Source organism: Nycticebus coucang, chromosome 12 (genome assembly GCF_027406575.1).
Source record: "Nycticebus coucang isolate mNycCou1 chromosome 12, mNycCou1.pri, whole genome shotgun sequence".
Lineage (NCBI taxonomy): Eukaryota > Metazoa > Chordata > Mammalia > Primates > Lorisidae > Nycticebus > Nycticebus coucang.
Window position 1 is genome coordinate 4313322 of NC_069791.1, and position 19572 is coordinate 4332893.

General features: G+C 36.0%; 1 protein-coding gene across 3 annotated transcripts in view; it reads right to left on the bottom strand.

Moving 5' to 3' along the window:
- USP15 (ubiquitin specific peptidase 15) overlaps positions 1-19572 on the bottom strand; it is a 137723-nt gene that overhangs the window by 57483 nt on the left and 60668 nt on the right. For all 3 annotated transcript variants that reach the window (XM_053555347.1, XM_053555346.1, XM_053555349.1), the window contains exon 6: positions 16810-16871. In XM_053555347.1, coding sequence (XP_053411322.1) covers positions 16810-16871 — 62 coding nt within the window. The remainder of the gene's footprint in view (positions 1-16809; positions 16872-19572) is intronic.

Sequence of the window (19572 nt, forward strand, 5' to 3'; positions counted from 1 at the left end):
AAAGTGCTAGAATCATAGGCATTAGCCACTGAGCCTGTGCCTTGAAGGAGGCTCTTTCTGCTGATGAAGGGATGGATTACACTAAGTGGGACCTCCAGTTAGGTGCTTTTAACAAGATTTCATTTTATATACTAAGCTTAAACACAAAACAATGACCAAAGTTTTAATATGAAATTATGTAGAGAACATATTTAAAAAGTAATTTTAATAATCTATATCCTGGTCTTTTTGCTTCCTTATTAAGAATTCTAAATTAGGAGGAAAAAATCTAAATTGATTAGATTTGAGTTATAATAAATTTAGGAGGTTAACTTTTCAAAATGTAATCCATTATAACTTTTCAGAAGTACATATTATAAGCCAAAACATTCCCTGAATCTTACTTATAGTATAAATTACAAAATATCATTACTTTATCCAAAAAAGTGGATGCATATAGTATATATTCTAAATATATATATATTTCTTTTGCGTTTCTATTAGTGATTAGCAACTCTACTGAAGGACTGTATTCAAAGAAGAAAGTGAAATGCTGTGGAGTTAATCTGTGTTTTCAGAGCTCCTGTGGAATTCATTCAAACACTCAAACATTTATTACGTGATCACTGTTCTACATAAGCTTCACCCTTGCTAAGTACGGAAACAGAATGACAGACACAGTTCTTGACCTCAAACAGCTCACAATGTAATAGACAAAATGACATATAAGCAAAACAACTATACAACAATATAAGTGCTATAACAAATTTTATTATAAAATCTTGTGGGTAGTGATATGAAGTGATTTAAAAATGATGTGCATTTAGAGGAATAGGAGGGAACTAGCAGTGACAGTATTCTAGGTGTGAAAATATAGGACTGAGGAAACTGTGTTTAGGGAATTACCAGTAAACCAGCTAGACTGAAAGAGGAGGAAGCAAACAGGAACAGGAATGGAGTAAGGCAGCCAGGGGATAAGGAAAGGGCTTTTATGTTCTACAGAGGAATCTGGATTCCATCCGATTGTTCTGAGGCATGTTGACAGATTTTAATAGGGTATCAATAAAACTAGATTTATATTCTAGAAAAATAATTCTTGAGGAAGAGATAAAGAATGGGAGATCAGTTGGGAGACTAAAAGTAACAGAGGTGAGGATTACTAAGGACCCGGGTTAAGAAGGTGGCAGTGGACGAGAGCAACAAGTCTTGATGTTCAGGGAGCAGTTCTCAAAGCATAGCCTGGGGACCCAGGGGTGCTCTGAGGCGCTTCCAAGGTATCCGTGAGCTAAAAACTATTTCCATAACACTACACTGCTATTTAAATGTTATATGACCTCCTTCACTGAGTGAAGAATTTGCACAGATGGAACTTCTAGAAGCAAAGGAGGTAAAACTGTTGATACCTGAATGTGCATAAAAGCAGCAGCCCCAAACTACCTCCCACCGTAAAAACAAAGTTTCACTTAACAACATACACACTGGAAAAATAAAAATTATTGATTTTATTAAATCTTAATCCTTAACTGTACCTTTTCAGAACACTTTTTGAGAAACTGGGAAGTTTGCCTAAAGCATCTCTGCTACATACGGAAGAGTCACAGCTGCCACGAGGAAAATGATCTGAGCTGCAAGTGGTACTAGTCCCTCTTCGTGATGCCAGCCTTTTCACTCTTTTATATTACAGTGTGATTGCCTGTGCTTATTCAGACTTGGCTATCTACCAGGTATTTTCTCAAAAATGAATGAAGAGAACCTGTCACTTCAAGGCAAACAACTGGAAATATTTGCTGTCCATGATAAAATTCAATCTTTCAAATAAAAATTAGCATTTTGGAAAACTGGACTCTGCCCCCATGAACTTCCCAATACTTAGAAGCTTTTCACATGAGATTGGTGATATGCTAACATATGTGATGGAAAGATACTGTCATATAAAAAGGAGTCAACATCTGGAAACTGCATAATTCTGAGTCAATATTTTCCAAATGAACAAAATGCCTGAGTTTATGTATGGAAGACTTTAACAAAATAAATAATGAAGTAAAAAAATTCACTGATAATTGTTTCAGATTACACATTGAAATTAACCTTTAAGACTTAAACCACCACTGTTCAATTTCTGATATGGCATGAATTAACTGAAAATATTCCTCCCTTTTTCAATTATATCTGTGTGAGGCTGAATTTTCTTTATGTACTTCAAGCCAAACGATATGTCATAATAAATTAAATGCAGAAGCACACACAAGAATTTAGCTATCTTCTATTCAGCATATATTAAAGAAATTTGCAAAAATGAAAAATAATGTTACTCTTTTCAGTGATTTTTTGTTTTCAAAAGCAGTTATTTTTTATAAAAATGTTATGTCAACATATGATTTAGTTTTAAAATAAATATCTTAAAATGTACTTTAATTTCTTACATGAAAATCATTAATAGATACAACCCACATAAAAAGTTCTTTAGGTCTTTAATAATTTTAAGGCTGAATTGGGGTATTGAGATCAAAATGTTTGAAAACTTTAGGTTTACGAAATAGAGTCTCTGACTATCAGATGAGAAGTGTGGTTGAAGGAGGAATTCAAGGTAGTTCTGAGCTGGTACGTGAAATAGGGACTACAGGAAATGGACATGGTTTAGGTTGAGGGAATGGGAGTAGGTGGGGTAAAAAGATTTTCTTCAATCTGATATGATGAATCCTATGTGAAATTGAGGAAAAATCTGGAATTCTGAACAGAGGTCTGGGCTAGAAATACAGAATAACATGTATGTGTCAGAGCAGTGAGCACAGAATCTATCACCTACTGTTTGACACCTACTGTGACATGACAAACGAAGTCTTCCCACAGGTAAAGCTCAACTAGAACCATTTCACATGCCGTTACACACGTCACCTGTCAATCAATTCCAATTTCTGACCAAGACTATATACAGCCCTAAGCTAGCAAATATTCGTGGAGTTAATGTCAGGTTATTTAGGGGTAGACTACAGTCCTTCAGTTATCTTTCTGTGATGTAATTTGGAAATTACACTGGTCACTAAATGGTTCTGCTCTAAGTGGCTTTCTAGACAAAGGCGAGAAGAAATGCTTAGAATACTACTCGATGACTGGATACTACTAACCTAGAGTTACCTAATTTTGGCCAGTTTGGGCGAGGTGTAACATAAGGTGTAATGTGTTGTCTCTTAATTAAGACCAAAAAAAGGTAAGACACCATTTAGCTAAGGTGGTTTCATGAACAGAGAAAACTCCACTTTACCCTTAACGGAAGTTTAGCATTGGAATGTCCTTAAATCCACTATGTTTCACGCTCAAGCCTAACTCGAGCCTCTTAATTCAATAGAAAAACACAGCTTGCTCTTGGTAAGTTAACTGAATATTTAACAAACATGCAAATCTAATACCACATTAAGCAACCAAAATATACAGCAGTTAAGCCTATATGAGGAAAAGCAGAGAGGGGGAAGGAGGGAGAGGGGTGGGGCCTTGGTGTGTGCCACACCTTCTGGGAGCAAGACATGATTGCAAGAGGGACTTTACCTAACAAATGCAATCAGTGTAACCTGGCTTATTGTACCCTCAATGAATCCCCAACAATAAAAAAACAAAACAAAACAAAACAAAAAAACGACTTCAAGGCTGGGCGCGGTGGCTCACACCTATAAACCCAGCACTCTAGGAGGCCATGAACTCATGGGTTCGAGACCAGCCTGTGCAAGAGTGAGACCCCTACCCACCCCCGTCTCTAAAAATAGCCGGGTGTTGTGGTATTCAGGAGGCTGAGGCATGGGGATCATTTAAGCCCAAGAATCTGAAGTTGCTGTGAGCTATGACGCACTACGGCACTTTATCCAGGATGACAGAGTGAGCCTTTGTCTCAAGAAAAAAAAAAAAAAAAAAGAAAGGACTCCATATTTTTTTTCAAACCTAACATTATATAAAAACCTAACTTTATAAAATCTAACACTATAAAACAAAAACTATCTTCAACTCTTTTTTTTTTTTTTTTTGTAGAGACAGAGTCTCACTTTATGGCCCTTGGTAGAGTGCCACGGCATCACACAGCTCACAGCAACCTCCAACTCCTGGGCTTACGCGATTCTCTTGCCTCAGCCTCCCGAGTAGCTGGGACTACAGGCGCCTGCCACAACGCCCAGCTATTTTTTAGTTGCAGTTCAGCCGGGGCCGGGTTTGAACCCACCACCCTTGGTATATGGGGCCGGCGCCTTACCAACTGAGCCACAGGTGCCGCCCAACAAAAACTATCTTATTAACAAAAACAAGACTACCTTACATACTATTTCTAGCAATCATCCTAATATAAGTTTTTAGAGACAAAAAAAAATTTTAATTTTGCGAAAATTAAACACTTTTACTGTTGTGAGATACAGATTAGTTCAATTCAATAGCATTTGCTGTGTGCCTCCTACATGCCAGGCAGGCGTTAGGGACTTAAAGATACACAAAAGAGATTTAAGGAGTATATATATAAATTGCATTCTGTAATTTTATTTTTGCTCCTTATTGTGACTGTTTAATTTTATGCATTATATTTATAACATAAAGCATTCCACTTTTTAAAAATAAAACTGCAGTCACTTTTCTTCAGCCATTATCAATCTCAGTACCAAACTTGCAACCCATTTTAATTTTCAACTTTATTATACAAATTTTGAAACATACAAATATTCATGTTCTCATTATCATTCACTCAGTTTCAAAAATTAACATTCTTCCAGCTAAGTCAGAAGTTTAGATTAAAAAAAGTAAAAAAAATTAAAAATTAACATTCTAACATTCTTATTTTGTCTATAATCCTTACATTTCCTTTTGCTGGAGTAATTTTAAGCCAATTTTAGATACTCTTAATTTTACCTGTAAATGCTACGTACACATCCTACCAGATAAGGTATCTTCTTTGTTTTAATCACTCCATACCATTAGCAGTTCCAATTCAACAGCAGTTCTTGTTCTAATTTTTGCCCAACAATCTTGAATTTACTTTTTTCCTCCTAATTGGTTAGTTTGAATCAGGAGTCCCCAAAGGCCCATATGTTTGTAGATCAATTCTAATAACTACATAAGCCCTTACTGCTCCTATCAGTTAACTTCATCTCTGATTTCACCTCTTGTGACTACATTTATTTTCCATTTGTCTTGATTTCTGCATCTATATTGTTAATCTTGATTTACAGGTGTTACTGTAAATTGTTCAAATCCTTTTTGGAACAAACAAGAGAAAAAGGAAGAAAGTATCCAATAATTATTTGGGAGAACCTGTGAATGTCAAGTCTGTATGATAATGATACACTTAAATTATATTCATTTAGACATGTAAATAATTGTTAAAATTTTTTAACTTCCATTAAATTTAGATACAGCTTTTAAATTAAATCTAACCCTAGTTAATCTTGACTGTGATCAGGCTCTGTTTGATAAAACTTGGAAGTCAAAGGCAGCAGTGGCAGTAATCAGCAAAGTTTTATTTTATAGAGCACACTTAAATTCATAAGCAGGTAAGTCGTACTTAAGTTTGTAAGCAGACAGAATACACCTGAGAGGGAGGTGTGAGTCTCTTTGCTGTGAATGAGGAAGGATGCCTTCTCAACTGTTCCCTTTGTAATTCTTTAATTCCTAGTTTTGCTCCACCTAACTTGTTTATGCATTTCTTAGCTCATCTTTATGAATTTCTTTCACCTAGGATCTTATCAAGCTGACTCCACACTATTCTTAACCAGTGTCTCCTTTGGAAAGAAATTTTCTAAGATACTAATAGGGCATTGATTAATCATGGGATGCTAACTAGCTTGTTCTTTAAATAAAGTTTCTATTGATCAAGCTCTCTGTAGGGGTCTTGCAATTTGAGCAGCGTCTGAATTTTAAACCTTCTGACCGCCTAGGTCTGCTTCTGCAGTAGCCCTGAAGAGTCCATCTTCCCTGCCTTGCTCAAGTCTAAGCTTAGGAACTGTTTTCCTCTTACTCAACAACTGCCCACTTTTGTCTCAGCAATTGCCCACTTTCCCTTTCTCCTCCTTACTCTGTCCTCTACCTGTCCCTCATAGTAAGTATAGTGAAATGATAGAAAAATTATTAACTCATAGTTTCTCATAAGGACTAAAATCTCTCTGCCAGCTGTCTTTCTCTTTCTCACCCTACCAGCCCCCCCCAATGGATTTCTGTTTTCACAAATCACTGAAGAATCCAGCAGACAAATGAAGTATAACTTCTTTTTACATTCACTAGTTCCTTTGTTTTTTAGAATGTGTTCCCATAACCTCAAATGATTCCTGAGTGTCCCAGACAAACAATGGAACATGAACATCAGAGCTGAGGATCAGAAACATCCAGAAAAATGTCTTCAATCTTGGAGAAGGAAAAACAGACGTTAACATTCATTCATAACACCTTGTGCATTTTTGTTCTTCCTTCAATTCAGCTGGCCACTAGACCTCCAGTGTGGGCATTCTTTCTTTTCCTTCTTTGGGATGCCATGCCATTTCCCTGCTCTTTTCTTTCTTTCCCTACTCTCTCCTTCCCTGTCTCACTGCCTTTCTTTCTAAGAGAAAATAAAGTCTATACGTTTATATCCTCATCTTGGCCTAGAGAATCTTTTTCTCGTCCTGTGCTCAGCACCTCCCTGGCATTTCCATCTTAACAGGTACTAGGTTACACATTTATTTATTTATTTATTTATGAGACAGAGTCTTAGTATGTCACCCTCTAGGTTATACATTATTTATTTTTGAGACAGAGTTTTATTATGTCGCTCTCGGTGGAGTGCTGTGGTGTCACAGCTCACAGCAACCTCAAACTCTTGGGCTTAAAGTGATTCTCTTGTCTCAGCCTCCCAAGTAGCTGGGACTACAGGTGCCCACTACAACACCTGGCTATTTTTTTGTTACAGTTGTCATTGTTGTTCAGCTGGCCCGGGCCAGGTTCAAACGCCAGCCTCAGTGCATGTGGCTGGCGTGCACATGTGCTACGGGTGCCGAGCCATAAGTTATCTTTATACAACAGAAAGTAGGTAGAAGTTTTAGATGTATTAAAGATCTGTTTAATCTGTGTACATATTCAAAAGAAAATCAGCATACTTATTTAAGATCTCAATGAATAGTAAATTGGGTAATCTCTAAGTACAGAATTTCACAGGTTAGACAACTTAAATATCAGTATGTATAAAAGCAATCTGTTGGTTAGTAGTAGTACATAGGAACTTCATTCTAACATTATTACGCCTTTCCTGTTAGTGACAAAAACCTAGAAGAGATACATATTCAATCAACAGATTTGTAAGTAGCTTCTCTTCCTCTCCTAGAATCCTATCTCTTCAATCAAGTCTCACCTTATTTTTCTTCTTTTAATACATTTCTTAATGAGCACTCTACACCAGCTGTTCCCTTTGCTGACTATTTCTCTCTCTTTCCCTGTTATCTATCACTCATTCCCACCAGCTGTCTGAATACTACAGGTTAAACAATGGTCTCTATTTGTCAAGTGCATTAAACTTTCTGCTCTGTCTCTCCCATCTCTGCAACATTCAGCACTGCTGACCAGCCCTTACTTCTTGGACCTCTTTTCTCTTGGCCTCTGTGACAAAACAGGATCAAAACTTTCCTGAATTTTCATGATCATTTTACTTGATCCTTTAGTCCTGTATCACTCTGGGACACCTTTAAGGTGTTTAGTATTTTGATCTTTACATACAGACTTTCATTTCCCACTACTAGGACTATGACTCCATACCTGCAATTCTCATTACTCTCCAAGATTTGCTTCTCTATCTTTAATTGTATTTTAGGCAGTTTTGTTTGGTTCCATTATTTCAAACTTTAAAGTCTCAGAAAAAGCCATACCATGTCTGTTTCTTTTTTTTGTAGAGACAGAGTCTCACTTTATGGCCCTCGGTAGAGTGCTGTGGCCTCACACAGCTCACAGCAACCTCCAACTCCTGGGCTTAAGCGATTCTCTTGCCTCAGCCTCCTGAGTAGCTGGGACTACAGGCGCCCGCCACAAGGCCCGGCTATTTTTTGGTTGCAGTTTGGCTGGGGCTGGGTTTGAACCCGCCACCCTCGGTATATGGGGCCGGCGCCTTACTCACTGAGCCACAGGCGCCGCCCCATGTCTGTATCTTAATGTGAACAATTATTAGTCTTTCTCTGGCTCGGGTGGGTCTGGACACTTATTAAGCGAACTGAACTCTTCTTGCTTTTCTGGTTCTGTTAAAATATTTCTTCCAGGTCACAGAAGACTTTCAGCAGATAACCCTTGGATCTTGTACGAGCAGGGGACCGTCATCTCTGTCATGGCACGCTGCCACCTCCTGAGCTGCAGGGAACCACATGCTGAGTTGCCTTCCAAGAGGCCCCTCACCTGACTCAGTGCTGTCGCCATTCTCCATTTTTGGCGGCAGCCCATCTTCTTGCTGACGATCTTAGTAAACTTCCACTGTTAACTCTACTCACTCTGGTCCTCTGCAGTACCTTTCCACTTTTCCAGTGGTGGCAAGACCAATCCTGGGACCACTCCAGATCGCATTAGCCCCGCAATGATCAACACCGCATACTAACTTGCTAGGACTCGAGGGGTTGGAGGAAGCAGCTTCTTTGGGAGTCTTGTTTGTCCATCTTTTCTGCTGCAAACCCCTGACTAGGTCAAGACTACCTCCAGGATCTGGGACACTGGTCCCTATTCTCCAGATACCATCCCTTAGGGATGGATGTCTAAGGGACAGACTGGGTCTCTTTCCATTCAGTGCCATGGACCATGCAGGGACACCTGGCTCCTCCCTGGTGAGTATCCACCCTAAATCCTTTCTCTCATCCTATACACCTATACGGGCAATTGCCATTCTGTTCCCCCTCGAGATTCGCCACTGGGCTATCTCCTCCCCACCCTGAAAATGGTTTGATTTAAATATTCTCCGCGATCTCCATAATTTCATAACCCCCAATGGCAAGTGGTCTGAGGTCCCCTACATTCAAGCTCTCTTCTTCCTTCAGTGGCCCCTCCCTTTGTCAGGACTGAACTGGGAAGGGACGGGCTGACTTTGGCTCAGACCTTACTTCTGTTTTTTTTTCTTTAATAAATTCTTCTTTGGTCTCTGGATTAGCCTCTTCTCATTTCCGCAAACTAACACCTATTTTAATCCTGTACCCAACGACAATAACAAGATAAAATGAAAGGAGATTTAAAAAAAATCTGTAAAAACGTAACAAATTACAGATTTGGAAATATTACCCTTCCCGAATCTCCCTTTATGCTTATATTGTCACATTTCAAATTGAAGATGAGTGTTATTAATTTACAACATGAAAGGAAGGAATGAGGAGGAGTGAAAGAATAGTTTGGAGCCACCCTTTTAAGTCCCACAAACTAAAATCACTCAACATTCCACCTCTAGTATTTGAACAGAGTTAAAACTGGTTAACAAACTTAAACTTTCACAGGAATTTTAAGTTTACTTTCTGTAACCTGTGATAACCATGTCACTTTTAGTATAAAAACAAAACTGTACATGACAAAATTTATGAATGTTTCAAGTAATCAGAACCTATTAGGCTTATAAATACTTAAAAAGTCTCAGTACAATGTATTAGTTGTTAAAATGAAATCAACACTTTACATAATAAGTTTCCCAACGTGTATTTTAATAACTTTTAATCAGATAGCTCTATGCACCAACTCTGAATCCATTTAGTTTTGCAGTTATAGATGCAAATTGAGCTTACTCTCTAAAAAAGTTTAAGTGCTAAGTGTGCAATATCAATACAGATGATGCAAAACAAAACAAAACAAAAATAAATACTATAGGGTTGCCTACATGCTTATTACCTACTCCCACTAAACAGCAGTGTGCAACGGCTCTATTATTACAGGCTTCCTGTTCCCAAGCAGCACACTGGAGAGGAAGAACACTGCTATGGCCCTGGATTAACTTTACACCTAGTGTTTCAATATCGATTTGGAATTCTGTTAATCACACCACCACAAATGGTAGGTGGACAGTGTATACATTTATTAGCATGGTTTTTCCATTTGACTTTTTTTTTTTGGTAGAGATAGAGTCTCACTTTGTCACCCTCAGTAGAGTGCCGTGACATCACACAGCTCACAGCAACCTCCAACTCCTGGGCCTAGGCGATTCTCTTGCCTCAGCCTCCTGAGTAGCTGGGACTACAGGCGCCCGCCACAACGCCCGGTTATTTTTTTGTTGCAGTTTGCCCGGGACCGGGTTTGAACCCGCCACCCTCGGGTATATGGGGTCAGCACCCTACTCACTGAACCACAGGCGCCGCCCCCATTTGACATTTTTATTGGCTAAAATGTCAACTCATGCCATATCTAGTTGATGGTGAATTCATCTCTAGATGTTTTCTAGTCCATGAAAATTATCTCTTCAGAATCATCAGTGACTCTGAACATTTTTACACCAAACATCTAATCACATGTCTTTTGTCAGTATTTTTTTAATAACTGAAGAAAATGAATTAATTAAATCAAATTCTAATGCTACTCACAAGAAGAAACTGTTACTTATTTCAGAAGAAAAGCAAAATTTAGATCCTTTTAAAATAATTTCAAATGCATCCTTTGAAATAAATATACCTGAATGATGTAAAAAAAAATTAATATACAATTTGATCAAAATTGAGTACAGTTGTACCTCAGAAACTCTGGCTAAGGAATAATGTTTAACATTACACATTCTGGTTAGAATAAGGGTTAACTCATTGACATATGTTTATTTTCTTTTTTTTGTAGAGACAGAGTCTCACCGTACTGCCCTCAGGTAGAGTGCCGTGGCGTCACACGGCTCACAGCAACCTCTAACTCTTGGGCTTACGCGATTCTCTTGCCTCAGCCTCCCGAGCAGCTGGGACTACAGGCGCCCGCCACAACACCCGGCTATTTTTCTGTTGCCGTTTGGCCGGGGCTGGGTCTGAACCCGCCACCCTCAGCATATGGGGCCAGCGCCCTACTCACTGAGCCACAGGTGCCGCTCTAGGTTTATTTTCTTTTAATGAAACCCCAGGCTTCCAGTTACTCTGCTTTAAAATTAATTTTTGTAAGTACAAAATTTAACTGGCCACACATCTCCCACGGAATAATTAATCTACCCAAAGATATCATGTGTGGAAAATTAAGAGTCATATATTTAACAGAATAAAAGCTTAAAGGAGAGAAAACCTTTTTAAAGGTATCATTAGAAAAGATGTTTTTGAGAGGTTCTAAGAAATAAATTTTTTTTTTTATTAAGTCTTATATACATAGATCATGAATACATTTATGCCTTTGTGGGATTCAATGTGTTGATTATTTGTACAAACTGGAGTGCTTACAGCCTACTAATTAACATAGCTTTCACCTCATTTACTTAATCACGGTGTTAAGACATTTGTGTTCTATACTTGATAGATTTGACTTGTACCCTTGCAATATGCTCCATAGGTGTGGTCCCATGATTAAGAGGGAGGGAGGGAGGTCCCACCATTAACCCTCCCTCTATCGAACCACCCCCCTCCCTTTTCCTCCTTAATCCTAGGCTATAGTTGTGATTAATCTCTCATATGAAAGTGTGAGTGATTATAAATTGATTTCATAGTAGTACTGAGTACATTGGATATTTTTTTTCCATTCCTGAGATACTTTACCAAGAATATTTTCCAGCTCCATCCATGTAAACATAAAACAGGTAAAGCCGCCATGTAAACATAAAACAGGTAAAGCCGCCATCTTTTTTTAAAGCTGCCTAGTATATGGTATAATACATATACCATAATTTATTAATCCAGAAAAAAGATTCTTAAATACTAGCTTAAAAATACAAATTCTTTAGAAACTATTATAAGTTCTTAAAAAATGTAACTAGATTAGGAATACAAGTTCTAAAGATCATTGTTCTTTAAAACTGAAACACGAATATAGAGATGATAAATTCAAGTTATATGTTGATATCTACACAAAACTTCAGTTAGAAAACTTATGAGTATTTTCTTGTAAGTTCTTAAGATTCCTCATACAGACTTTGAGCTGTGTTAGGTGCTGATTAGAAGCTTACACATAAGGGTCGGCCCTGTGCTCAGCAGTTAGGCCACTGGCCACATTCACCAGGGCTGGTGGGTTTGAGCCCGGGCCTGCTAAATAACAACTACAAAAAAAAAAAAAAAAAAAAAGTATATACATATGCTTTTTAAAAATAACTACAAGATCACGTGTTTTAAATACATTTATATTTTACCTTTAGCATTTCCTCCCAGGTAGCCCCAAAATTTATATTCCAGTTGAGGATACATAGTTTCAGTTCTGATAAAAATGAGCCTAGTACAATTTCCAGACACTGAGCACATTTAAGCTTCTCTGTTTCCGGTGGTATAGAACAGCTAGACAAGATACTAACATGCTTTCAGTGTCTCTATCATAAGAAGCCAATAAAATACAAATATGTGGGCTCACTATAAGGCTTGTATTTTGTTGGTTTGGGCTAGGAACCCTGGAAGCTTATTAGAAATAAGTCACATCCAGATTTACTCAATCAGAAATTCTGCAGGTAGGACTCAGTAAACTGTGTTTTAATAAGCTGTACAGTGGCCTTCTATCACCGTAGTACAACTTTCATTATTTTTCCTTGGCCTGTGACATCTTAGGCAGGAACTAGTTATGTGCTACCCAGCATGAGCACTGGACAGATGCCATGTTAGTGGTATTTATTACAACTAGCACTTTCACACTATTTTGAGGGCCAGGAGTCATCTTCTGATAGATATAATGACAATTTTGAGGAGTATAAACAAGCTACTCTATATCTTAAGTTTTTTCCTGAAGACCTAAAATTACATGCCCTCTGTGAGAGTTGAATTTGCCTAAGTTACATCATGTTCTTTTAATGTGCTATAAATGAATACACAGACAGTCCAACTTTTTTTTTAAAAGGTGGCATTCATCCAGAACAAAAGAATCTGTATCCTTGCTTCAACTATACCGAATATAACCAAAAACAAGTGATAACTTCCTCAAACTTTCCTTTTTCCCTCCTCTATCTTCTTATTGTAAGTACATAAATTATATTGAATTATAATTCTCATTCTGTTTATCAATTGTATGTTTTAAAGTTTCATCTAGTTGTTAAGATCTCACCATTGTTACTACCGTCTCAATTTTTTTTTTTTTCATTCTCTATGCCAGTGATAGATATTTGACCAGGCTGTTTCCTACTCCTTACTACAAGCAACACAGCTAAAGAGATATACATCCTCAAAGACCTGTGTGAAAGTGCTTGGTCGGTGCGGGTGCGTGTGTGTGAAGTCTTGATTTAATTCAATGCTGATTGGTTTATGGGACGGAGGTTTTACACTCCCATCATCAGTGCTTCCACATTCTAACCCAAAGTTTGCATCAGCAACCTTCTAAATTATTTGTCATTCTGATGGGTAAAATCTTGCATCTTATACATTATTTCCATTTTTTCTGTTTACCAATGTTTATCTTGGGTGTCCACTTATTTAAACTTTCTTTTCATATCTTTGGTCTATTTTTTAAAAGCTATTTTCCTTTTAGTTTATTTATGGCAGTTACTTATGTCTTATAGGCATATTATCCCTTGTAGGTTTTAAGCAACTTCATTGTCTAATTGTGCCACATCATATATTGAGTTCTTTAATATACATGAGTCTGTCTGAACTTAGTAGTTTATTCCCCCAGCCTATCTGCCTTGCTTTTACTCTCATCATGCTGTTTTTATTATTAATAAAACATATCTATGTAGTAATTCTCAAGATCTAGGAAGTCTAGTCTCCTCCTTTCCTCTTGTCAAAACTGATTTAGCCAACCCTAGACCTGTATCTATCTGCATTAACATAAGAATGAGTTGGTCAGGTTTCTTAAGTAGTCAGAAAAGAATTTGGAATAGGAGGCACTTACATGACTGATTTAGTGAAAACGAATTACTAGGTTAAGTAATTTAGTACATGACAGTCTTTGTCTTCCATGGTAATGAATTTAGAACTTTTCCTGTGATGGTTTTATTCATTCTTAACTGGGTTAGTTTCTGTTACAATTATTTTCTAAGTAGTTCCTCATAGTATACAGCAAAGGCTGGAAACGTGTGGCTCACAGGCCAGATCCAAACTTGCCACCTGCTTATAAAGTTTTATCAGAACACAGCCATGCTTATTTGTCGACACAATGTCAAAGATTACCTTCATGCTACCCAGCAGAGATGGTTGTGACAAAGACCATATGGTCCACAAAACTGAAAATATTCATCTGGTTCTTTACAAAAAAAGATTGCTAACCCCTGGTGCAGAAAAAATCCAGCAGTTTTTATAAATTAATCTTGCATTAGAAAATATTACTGGATTTTCTCAGTTCTAGCAGTCTGCTGATTGTTCTGGATTTATGTAGATGATTATATCATACAGTGAATTTTATCTCCTTTCTTATCTTCTAGACTTCTCTGGATTGTGTTCAAAATTTCTCAATGAAATTATTTTTGCTAGAGACTTTGGGTATACAGGCTTCATCAAGTTAAGAGAATTCTCTTTTATTCTTAATTTTCTGAGAATCTTTTTATACACAGGTACAAATATCAAAAACATTTTTCTTTTGATAAGTATAATTTGATAGTTTATGACATACTGCTACATAATACCATGAATGAATACTTAATGTTGCTATGCCTTAATATTTGGCATCCCTATTAAACTTCAGGCCAGTGAAAACTGGATTCCTACTGGATTTCTGTGCATCTCTGGCACAGTTTCGTTCGTCACCACTGCACTACATGTGTATGGTGTGTTAGGTATTACGCAAGAAATGGTGTTTTCTTTTATTCAAAGTACTACTGTTGTTTGATTAAATACAAATGATGTACTAGCAGATAGGGAAGATAAAAATATAAATTACTCTTATCTTTCAGGTTAAAATCAATAATTTTAAGTAGAAAACATTTTTCACGGCTGGGCATGGTGGCTCACGCCTATAATCCCAACTCTCTGGGAGGCTGAGGCAGGTGGATTGTCTGAGCTCATGAGACCAGTTTGAGCCAGAGTGAGACCCCATCTCTAAAAACAGCCAGGTGTTGTGGCAGGTGCCTGTAGTCCCAGCTAATCAGGAGGCTGTGGCAAGGGGATCACTTGAGCCCAAGAGTTTGAGGTTGCTTTGAGCTATGATGCCACAGCACACTACCAAGGGCAACAAAGTGAGACTCTGTCCCCCCAAACTCCATCCCCCCCCCACAAAAGAAAACATTTCTCAATCTTTGGAACTCTTGGAATTTTTATATGAACCCAGAGCAATTTAGTAATTTCAAAAATTATTTAAAGATATAATAAGTATGTAACAAGTATGTAACAATCTAAACATAAATGAGAAAAAAAAAGTAATTCTACTGTAAAGACTAACAGTTGAGTATTCACCAAGAAAATGTTCCTAACATCCAAATCTTCATCAATTATGAAATAAAACTGATTCACTCCACGTTTTTTAAAATATATTTTATTATAGGTTACACTTTTATACTAGGTTCTAGCCATGTATTACATCTAACTAAGTAGGGTAAGATAAAAAACCACCTCCATGAAATTAATATGTTTAGGCATTTTCTCATGACAAATTTAAACAAAAAAACTTCACAAGACAAAAAGGATAGATAACCACTAAAGCTTTAAGAATGATTGTTGTACATTATTTCACTCCCAAGTAACACAGTAGCCAGCGTCCTTTCCGATTTACCTGTCCAAGTTTCACCCTGCTTGGCCTACAGGTGCTGCTGGGAGTGTACAATCTCCTTGAGGAAGTACATCTCATTTTGGGGTCAGTCCCCACCAAAACAGTATAGCAGAGCACACTCCTGTCTAGGCTCAGGCCCTTCCTCTGAAGTACATGATGATGTCAGATAGTTTGGCACCCAGAAGATGCATTTTAATGTTGAAGAAAATAAAGTAGCAGGCATTTTTTTATTTGCTAAGTTGACATTTATTAAATTATCACTAATTTAATTAAAAATCATTATTTTAGGAATTTCAAAGTACAGCATCACAATCCCATATAAGAAAATCTGAAATTCTGAAGCTCTGAAAATTTAAAAGTTTTTTTCACAATTATTTGGCAGCAACATGACCCTGATATGAGACTATTTACAGTCCCTGTTTATCCCACATAGCGTGAATATTTGCTGAAGGAATGTTAACATTGTTTGATTACAGAGTACCCCCTAGAACTTTATAGAAATGTTATAATAACAGGCAGGACATGCATCATATTACTTCTTCAAAGTTTGAAAACTCTATGTATTCAAATATAACTGGCCTCAAGTGTTTTTGATAATGGAGTATAGATATAATCATTCTAAAACAGTCAAAAAGATTCCTAATTGTTCTCTCATTTATCCTCAAAAGCGTTCATATACTCTTCTATTTTCCACTTTTTTTATTCTAAAACATTTTTAAAATAAAAACTATTTTAACATCAGATTTATTCGGATAAAGAAGCTTGATATTTTCTTGGTACTTTAAAAAAATCATCAAAAAGAGCTTCAAAAAAATTAAACAAAGTTTAATAACATAACTATATTAGACAATGCAAAATTCTCATTTATAACATACACTGTACCTTCTTTTAAGATACTTAAATTGGAAGCTTTTTAAATAGTAATGTATTAACTGAAGTGCAAATTTTAGATAACTTCATACTAAGAATAAAATATTAAAATATAAGTAAGGTATGGATTTTTGCAATATACAATTAGGTTCTTCTATCATTCTGGATTTCATTATCTGAAATAAAAGGCTTCTAAATCATGTAATAAGCCATAGAAGTGGGAGCACTTACTTAGGAGTAGAAGGACCCCTGGGCCATGTTCCATCTTCATTTTTCTGTTCTATTACTAACACCTGCAAATATGACACAATAAAAGAAGTGTTTTTCCATAACTCTGAAGTTAGAAAAGCTTTAGAAAATCAGCTGAATATACTGAGAAACTAGAGCAACTCTGTGATTACTTAAAGGATACAGTAAAATAGGTGAAGTGGTATTTGCATTTTGATTCCAAAGCTGGGCAAGGGAGACAAAAGATCTCAGACATAAGAAATCAGCAATTAGTGTGTGAAGGAAATAAAGCAAACTATGAAAAAGATTAAACCATTCTATGTAAATAGAATGTAAGTTCACTGAGTTTAGGGAGTACATTTTCTATTTGTATTGGTAGCATGCAACATAGAATTGTGCAAATAACAGAGGCTCAATGAACGGTTGTAGTGGTTGTTAAAAATGCTGACACAGGATCTTAGCAAACTGTTATTATGCAAATGCTGAGGAATGGTGACACATAATTCCAAGTTAGAGATTTTATGAAATTTGGGGACTTGAAATGAGTGTACATATACACTATCACTATGTAAATGACATAATCTTTTAATATACAAATGACAGAGTCAGAGCTGAGGAGTTCTCTGTTGTAGCACGGTTGAAGTAAACAAAAATTACCTCTAATAAATGAAAATGACAGGCTTAGGCAGAGCTATACTTTACTCTAAAACATTCCTAAATCCTTCCTCACATCTTTTGATCTAAAAAAAAGTCTTTCTTCTACTTTTTGCTATGGGTGAGTCTGTGCAAAGAAGAAAAACTTACCAAAAATAGTTAAATTAGAAAAATAAATATCTGATAATACCAACAAGAAGTTAGTATCTAAATTTCCATGAAAACTATAATACAGACAATATGAAGTGAAGTAAATTCAAGGCATAAAAAATTTGCATACATTCAATATACTGTTTCATTAATTCTTCCTTAAAGTTGCAACTTTGTAACCTACTCTAACATGCTCTTGGTAATGTAGTTTTATGTACTGTATGTTTCTAGGATATTTAGAAGTTGGTTCTTGGATCCTAACCACACATTTCAGAAAAGATGTCAAATAATAAAATATTAATTATAAAATTTTTGGATCTTTGTTAAAAGAGCATGCTAATAAAACATTAAATTCATCTTTATAATATTTCATACATTAAAAAACTCACATGATGTATTATATATTTACCACATGAAGAAACAAGTTCATCATGTACCCACCATCCTGATCACGCTCCTCTCCTTACCTACTGGAGACAATCATTGTCCCAATTTTCTAATTATCATTCCAATTCAGTCTTATATTTTTTAAAGATTTATAAAGCAGAACTGAGTGACTGATTTTTAACTTCTGAAGAATATTTTCCTTTACTGTAATTCATAGCTATAGCAACACTCACACACAAATGACATGTAAAATACACACACACACATTATAATCATTAGGAAGACTTAAGTTAGTTATAAGAAGAGATTCTAGATATAGAAATTTTCAATGTAGCATTTAATATCATTATTTAACCATAATATTTAATTCCTAACAGTATTTATACTTAAAATTCCATGTTTTTAGAACCACAGATATTAATGTTGAAAGCTATCAGAAATGTTAAAATTCACTATTCAAATGCATAATTTTCTAAATAAAATTTTGCTTCATAGTTAAAATGTTAACTCAGGATGAAAATATTTTTAGAAAGATTTCAAAATATAATTACACACACAAAAGGAGAAGAGGGAAAGACTACCCATTCTGGAAGGCATACTCTTCCATTATACACCTTAGTTTCACTTTCTAATGAGGAGATTTTCAACTGAGTTAAAAAAAAGTCCAGGATAGTGTTTAGTTCATTTATCACCAGTCATAAAAGAACTGGTATTTAATATATATTCTCTGAAATATTCCTATTCTCAAAGACCAAAAGTCCTTATGGATGCTTCATCCTGCTAAACTAATTTATTCTCTCATGCAAACATAAATACATACATACCTGTCAAGAACATTAAATTATTTAACTTCGCTAAGCCTCAGCTTTCTAATGTATATGATGGAAAGGATCATGTCATAGGATCACTAATGAGATTTAAAGAAATAATTCTACATAACCTGGAGTTACCTCAAGGCCAGATGGATGGCAACTAGGGAACGAGGTATACGTCCACTAGAAGATAAAAGAAAGAGCTAGGGAAGGAGCATTAGCTAATTGGTGGAGTTCAAGGTCTTTAATTTCACTACAATCACGCTTTTAATTATAATACACTGAATTTTGTAAGAATTCACTTAAGAATATAATGGCTAAAATAATTTTGAAAATCACTGTGTTTTTATAGCCTAATATAATGCGCAATATATAGTAGCTATTTAATAAAAATTAATTTTCTTGGTTTCCCTGAATTTTTCCACAATTCGGTATCATTGATGTCAATTGGAATTTTTAAATAAAACAGAACTAATCAAAAGTTCTCAACGCACTGTGTTAGGTACTAAAAATAAAAATAAATAGAACACAAACTAACCAAAGCAAGGACCTCAAAATCTAACTGAGAAGCTTAATACACAAATATAATAACTAATACACATATACATAAATTATGGAAGGGAGCATTTTTTTCTCCAAAGTAGAAACATCCTATATTTCAATGGATATTGAGAAAAATAGGGAAAGTTAAAGAGATGACGTGACATTTGAGTTGGAATAGAAGGATGAATAGTCTGATATGGTCACCCTGTAATATATGATG